General features: G+C 46.2%; 1 protein-coding gene across 1 annotated transcript; it reads right to left on the bottom strand.

Annotated features, from left to right (window-relative positions):
* Positions 1 to 966: 966 nt before the first annotated feature.
* Positions 967 to 6,399, bottom strand: LOC128735415 (uncharacterized). Its single transcript, XM_053829902.1, has one exon. The coding sequence runs from the start codon at positions 6,397 to 6,399 to the stop codon at positions 967 to 969; it is 5,433 nt and encodes a 1,810-aa protein (XP_053685877.1).
* Between the last annotated feature and the right edge of the window lie 925 nt (positions 6,400 to 7,324).

Here is a 7,324-nt window from a genome sequence, read left to right as displayed (position 1 = left end):
GGCCGCCTTAGGAATATGCGGTATTTCTAATAATAACTAACTATTTTTAGATTCGATGTAAACACTTAAGTTGAATGGTACGTTATGACACATGGTGCTTCAGTACGATGCTCCGATGTAACGTGTGACTCGTGATAATCCTGCGTAATCCTCCAATCTGCGTGCTGGAAGGTATGCTGCTATGTTCCTGCTTGATGTCTCGTGATTTTTGCTGCTGAATTATAGATGCTCTCTCTGTGTAGCCTTACGCGGTTGCGTTTTCGTAAAATGGTTACACCGGCCAGGTACCGGTATCCATAGAAGAGTTCGGATAATGATGACAGTCCTCGGGGGTGCACTCCCCGGCCGCCCTGATGCATTGCTGAAACAGATGAGAGGCGTTTTTTTACATGAAAAATACAAATCAATAAAGACTTCCCTGGAGCGGAGGCTTGCGCGCCTCCGCGGGCGCTCCAGCGCCGATGAAATGCAGCTTCCGACGTATGCGATGCAGTAGCTCGATCTACCCAATGCCTTGCGCGGCAGTAACAGTAGATCCCGTAAGGTGATGCAACGGCAAACTTTCGGATGGATATTGACGTAATATCGTAGTCCTTGCGTTGATACCAAGCTCCCAAAATGCTGTAGATGCTCCAGTCCTACCAATTGAAAGCAACCGAATATAATAACGTGGTTCGACTTATTGATGTGGCCATCATCGCAAAATCGTTTCGGAAATCATAAAGGTGAGCTGAGTTGAGTGAAGGGTATTCATCCGAGCAATTTGATTGGGAGTAGACTTGACAAGCAGCAGTAGTGGAACATCTTGAAGGTCGTGCCCATCCTGGCACGACGGAGAACGACGAAGCTATGGGAGATGAAACATTCCTTAGATTTTTTGAACATTTATTGAAAAACAAAGACTTAACTGGCACGCGGGAGCCAAGAGACTCCCGCAGGCGACAACGCGCCTTCGTTGGAGAAGTTTCAATTCTTCCCTTCTGCATTAATTTGATCGTTGTCACGGATGGGCAAAACGCAAATCTTGCTGATTGCCCTAGTATAACTGCCATCTTTGGTCTTAACTGTGACCACCCGGATGTTTCCATCAGCGCCTTTAGTCACATGTGTTACTCGACCTAGAGCCCATTTGAGTGGAGGAAGATTGTCTTCCTTGACCAGGACCATTGTGCCGACGAACAAGTTGTTTCGCTGTCTCGTCCACTTGGTTCGATTGTGGAGGTCGGACAGATATTGTGTAGACCATTTTCGCCATATTCGTTGCAGAAAATCCTGCGTACGTTGCCACCGAGATAGCCTATTCTCGGGAACTTCCTGTAGTGATGGTTCTGGAATTGCGGTTAGTGGGCGTTGACTTAAAAAATGCCCTGGCGTTAGAGCTTCGAAGTCTCCCGGGTCGTTACTCAAAGGTGTGAGAGGCCTTGAGTTTAAGCAGGCCTCAATCTGAACAAGTACCGTCTGTAGTTCGTCTGGTGTTAGAGTTTTCGTTCCGATTGCTCTTCTAAGGTGCTGCTTCATCGATTTCACCGCGGCCTCCCAGAGGCCCCCGAAATTTGGGGATTTAGCTGGGATGAACTTAAACTCGATTCCTTCATCGGCTGCTTCTGATACGATTGTCTGCTGTGACTGCTGAGCGAGAAACACTCGGCGAAGTTCGTCTAGTTCACGTCTAGCCCCAACGAAGTTACAACCGTTGTCGCACATGACAACTGACGGCTTGCCGCGCCTTGCAACAAACCTTCTGAAAGCCGCCAAGAATGCTGCCGTCGTCAGATCTGCAGCAGTCTCAATGTGAACCGATTTGGTCACTAGGCAAACGAAAATCGCGGCATAGTATTTTACCGGGACTGCTCTTCGGTTTGGATACACAACCTGAAACGGTCCGCAATAATCGACCCCGACTCTCAGGAAGGGTGGCGCTGGCGTAACACGCTCTGAAGGCAGGTCTGCCATTAATTGTTCATGAACGGTTGGCTTGTTCCTAAAACAGGTAACACAACGGTGAATAGTTTGACGAGCGAGACTACAAACACCAATAGGCCAAAACCGATCTCGAACGCTAGCAATAAGCAGTTGTTGGCCAGCATGAAGCATTTTATGGTGGTAATGGAGCATGACAAGAGTAGTTAGTGGATGATCCTTATCCAGAATAATTGGATGCTTTCTTCCTGACGAGATTTGTGCATTCGCGAGCCGGCCGCCGACACGCATTACTCCATCCAGTAGCCGCGGACAGAGAGAATTGAGACGAGACGATGATTTCACTTGATTTTTCCGCAGTAATTCTTTGATGTCCTGATCAAACCGCTCCCGCTGAGCAAGTTTCACGAGCTGAATAAGTGCGGCTTCCCGTTCGGCGAACATTAGAGCTCCTTGCCGCCTATCGCTGTGGTTCTTTTGGCGACTATTATGTATGAACCTGAGTAACCAAGCAGTGAGTTTTACTAAGTCCATGAGAGACGACCGCAGACTGAAAATTTCATTCGGTGGAGCCATGTTGGCTACAACCGATATGGCAGTGTTTTCTTCCAGGAAACGGGTATCGAAGTTTGTTAGTGGTACATCATCTGCCATTGGCCATGTGCTTTCATCCTGTACAAGCCACGATGGTCCATTCCACCAAAGTTGATTCTCTAGTAATTGTTCTGCAACAGTGCCACGCGATAGGATATCAGCCGGGTTCTCTGTACCCGGAACATGGTTCCACTTCCCTTCACGTGTTGAGTGTTGGATTTCTGACACTCTGTTTGCTACAAACATTTGCCAGCGTGATGGACTCGATGCTAGCCAGTACCGAACAATTTCAGAGTCTGCCGTTAACCACCTTCGCACTGTTAATTTTAAACTCTTTATGACCTTCTCGTGTAGATGAGCAAGTACCAGCGCAGAGGACAACTCCAACCTAGGGACCGACAGTTTCTTCTTTCGCCCTTTCACGTCCTCTATCGGCGCCACTCTTGATTTTGCAGCAATCAGGCGCGATGTGACACTACCATCGAAATGTGTACACCGTAAGTAAATACATGCCCCGTAGGCCTTTTCAGAGGCGTCACAGAAACCGTGTAGCTGTATGGAACGACAGTCCTTGCCGAACGCTAGCCATCTCGGAACTCTTAAATCTTCTAGGCGATCTAAGCTACGTCGAAACTCGATCCAAAACGACTGCAAGTTTGTAGCGAGTATATCGTCCCAAGTGACTTTCTGTTGCCAGAGAGACTGGACGAAAATTTTCGCTGCGACAATTATAGGGCTAACTAGTCCAAGCGGATCGAACACTCGTGCCAAATCCGAAACCACAACTCGTTTACAAATATCAGATGGGTTCCAGGCAGGAACCTTGAATTTGAAACAGTCCGATCTCGGTTCCCAAATAAGTCCAAGAGTTTTCACTGTCGCACTTGAGTCGTCTAATTCAAAGCAAGTCCGCTCGTCCTTGCAGTCTTCAGGTATACGCTCGAGGACTGCGGGGCAATTCGAGCTCCATTTTCTGAGCGTAAATCCGCCGCCGCTTAGCAGTCTCTGTATCTCAGCGCACAGCTGCACACCTTCCTCGATGCTGTCTACGCCCGACATCATATCATCCACATAGAAATCTTCCGCTAATACCTTCGCAGCATCCGGAAATGTTCCACCGTCGAGCTCTGCCAGTCGTTTCAAACATTTTGTCGCCAAATATGGGGCAGATGCTGTGCCATACGTAACCGTTTTAAGCTCAAAGATGCGAATGAACTCGTTAGGATTGCTTCTCCAGAAAATACGCTGGAATTGCCAATCACGCTGCTGAACATGGACCATGCGGTACATTTTTTCAATGTCCGCGACTATAGCAAATCGATGGAGCCTAAAGCGCATGACGATCGAGAGCAGATCATCTTGAACTGTGGGACCAACCATTAAGGCATCATTGAGGGAAATTCCGCTGGTAGTAGAGCACGACGCATCGAAAACAACCCGCAGTTTTGTTGACGAACTTTCCGGTTTGAGTACACAGTGATGTGGTATATAATACTGTTGAGCCGATGATTCTATATCCTCAGTGACTTCTCTCATGTGGCCCAAGCGCAAGTATTCTTCGACAAACTGGATGTACATTTGTTTAATTTTATCGTTGCCAGCCAGCCGCCTTTCCAGTGCGAGAAACCGTTTGAGTGCAGTATTTTTCGAGTCTCCGAGGCGAGATATAAGGTGATCCTTCTTTGGCAATGTTACGATGAATCTCCCACGAGTGTCTCTGATAGTTGTACGATCAAACCACGTCTCGCAGGCTTCTTCTTCTATTGAAAGGGTGCTAGTGGAGCGACACGTCTCTAGTTCCCAAAATCTCGTTATCAAGTTGTCCAAATGGTCACCACACGCGCTGGCAACAACTGGTTGATGGCTTGTGCAATTCAAAACACGACCGCAAACAATCCACCCAAAGGCACTATTTTGCAGAGTAGGACCATTATCTCCTAGCTTAAATTTATCAGCCGAAAGCACGTCGTAGAAAAGTTCTGCCCCAACGATTAAATCTATTGAGCCTGGCTCGAAGAAATGGGGATCTGCAAGTGCTATATCGGCCGGAATATTGAGATCATTTGTGTCTATTCTTGCGAGTGGCAAATTCTGTGTTACTTGTGGGATGACGTAAAATGTTTCCTTCTCAGCAAAGCAGGATACACGGGAACGAATGCGAGCCACGACAGATTGCTTGCATTTCTTCGTGGTTTGTCCAATTCCACTGATAGAAAGCGTTTCCTTGGACCGTTTAAATTTCAGCCGTTGAGAGATGTTTTCTGACATGAAGCACAGCTGAGATCCGCTATCAAGCAGAGCTCTAGCTAGGATAGAGTTTCCAAAATGATCTTCAAGTATCACGAGTGCAGTAGCAAGTAATACCGATCGTGATGCCTTGGTTTCGTTGGCAGAGAGGACAATATTGTGGTTTGTGGTTGTGTCTGTGGTGGGTGGCGTCTGGGCATGAGTTCTTGAACTTGGAAATGAAAGTGCGTTTTGTGTATTTTGATTAGGTACCTGCTGGTGAGTTTGAGTGTGTGCTTGGGTCTGTGGTCGTGAGGTTGTTGGTGTCTGTGTCGTGTGTGGGTTCCCTAGAGTCGGTTGCGGTCGCGTCGGTTGTGAAACAGGAGATGTGTTATCAGTCTGATTTGAGCTTAGGTGCAGCATCGTGTGGTGTCGTTGTCCGCATACTCGGCAGGAACCTCGCGAACAGGATTTTGACCCATGACCTCTGGATAAACAGTTGAAGCACAATCGATTATTTTTCACTGCATTCCTCCTCTCTTCCACTTTCATCGATCTAAACTTCTTACATTGTGAACCAAAGTGCTTTTCGTCACTACAGAAAGGACAAGCAACTTGTGTTCCTGCATAGCTGCTGAACGACCGTTGTGACCTTTTAGAATCGGATGGATGACAACTCTTTGGCATAACCGATTGCAGAACAATGCAGTGATTTTTCAGGAACTGAAACATTTTAGTGTACGTCGGGACCTCTCGAGATCGATGTTCGGTTTCCCAAAGGCGCAACGTTGCGGCATCTAATTTACTAGCCAGGATGTGTGCCAAAATAGTGCTCCAATTCGCGGTTTCCTCTCCAAGTTTGCCTAATATTTGCAAGTGTTTTTCAAACTCGTTGAGCAGGTGATTGAGAGACTCGAACGTTTCCCTTTTCATTTGGTCTACCGAAAGCAGCGCATCAAGATGCGATTTCACCAAGAGCTTTTTATTCTCGTACCGCGATTCAAGCTGGCTCCATGCTATCGAATAATTATCCGATGTGAGTTCAATCGATCCAATTTCTTGCAAAGCCTCTCCAGACAAGGATGATCGGAGGTATGTGAATTTGTCAATCTCCGACAAATGAGCGTTATCAGTGATAAGATTCTTGAATGTATCACGAAATGTGATCCAGTCACGTAAAGTTCCACTGAACGTAGGCAGCTTCAATTCTGGCAACTTTACCCGCCTCATCGACACAGAAGAATGTTGCTGGCTGATAGACGGCGCAGGACCAGCAGCGGGATTCAACATCGAAGGGCACAATAAGTCTTCCAATGATTGCTTTAGCACAAAATATTCACTGATGAATTCTTTCAGAATCTGCGTATTGTCCATGTCTCTTTTGTGCTTATTTGCCGCCATTTTGCGGGCTTGAGCATCCACAGTTTCATCTGGGTCAACGAATTCTTCACTTCCATCCGTATCCTCAATAATCAATTCGATTTGCATGCGCACTTCACAAAACAGCTCATACACATCGTCCAGTTTTTTAATTCGAATTAGCAATGAACTTTTATCGCGAACTTCGTTGTAATTCTGCCGAAACTCTTTCATGGCATCCATGATGCTCCGAATCTGGCGTTCTTGCTTTAGTAATTTCCGCAGCTCATTACTGGCCATTTTGTAAAGAAATCACACTGCACTATTCACAATACACACCGTTTGACCGACCGAATATACTCGCAAACCGATTAATTGACAGAACCCACGGACAATCAGACCCTTTTCAAAGTGAACCAGCTTAGGAAAATCGATTAACCAACCTCAGATACTCAACTCAGCGGACCAATCTTCTCTAATAGAAAATATAACGCAGATCATGCAGTTTTATCAATTTTATTGAATCGGATTTCAGCCACATGCAATTTTACCACTTAACCAGGGAGCGTCTGATCGTGCATTCAGAACGCCACCTCAACCAAACCTGTCCTGCTACTTATCTTTCCGTCCGTGTCCGTGTAGAAAATCCCGGTGTGGCCGATCCTGTTTCAGTCCTAGCGAATCCGTAGGGTGCCGATCGACGTAATGCAGCCACGCTGCCACTAAAGCCAAATGCAGATGATTGTCTCAGGAAACAATAGCCAAATGCAATGGCTGATAGCACGCCAAGCGCAATTGTTCATGCACTTTTCACTCGCGGTTTACTGTCCCACCGGTCTCGTTCTTCTAGAGATCCGGCTCGAAGGACCAATGTACAAAATACTTCTTCGACCTGTGGTCGCTGGTAAATTTGGGATCAGTAAAAACCGCGGAACTTTAGTAACGACACTTTATTTCGATGACACAGAAATGCGACTGGATACGTCGAACGATTTATTGGAACTAACTTTTGATCTAAAGTGATCTTGATCTTGATCTTATTCGAACACTAATTGATTTTTCTCTCGCAAACGATCTACTACTACAATTATCAGAGGCGATAAAACTGAGTTCCCTGACTCTCGCCGTTATCAGTTTAGTTGATATAGGGTGGTTCTAACATTAGATTTACAATTATAAATAATACGTGAAAATATTGAACACCACCCTTTCAAAAAAAATATTA

Source organism: Sabethes cyaneus, chromosome 2, assembly GCF_943734655.1.
Source record: "Sabethes cyaneus chromosome 2, idSabCyanKW18_F2, whole genome shotgun sequence".
NCBI lineage: Eukaryota > Metazoa > Arthropoda > Insecta > Diptera > Culicidae > Sabethes > Sabethes cyaneus.
This window is presented reverse-complemented; position numbering and strand designations above follow the sequence as displayed.

Coding starts and splice junctions, on each gene's coding strand:
- LOC128735415 (XM_053829902.1), bottom strand. CDS start 6,399: ATGGCCAGTAATGAGCTGCGGAAATTACTAAAGCAAGAACGCCAGATT.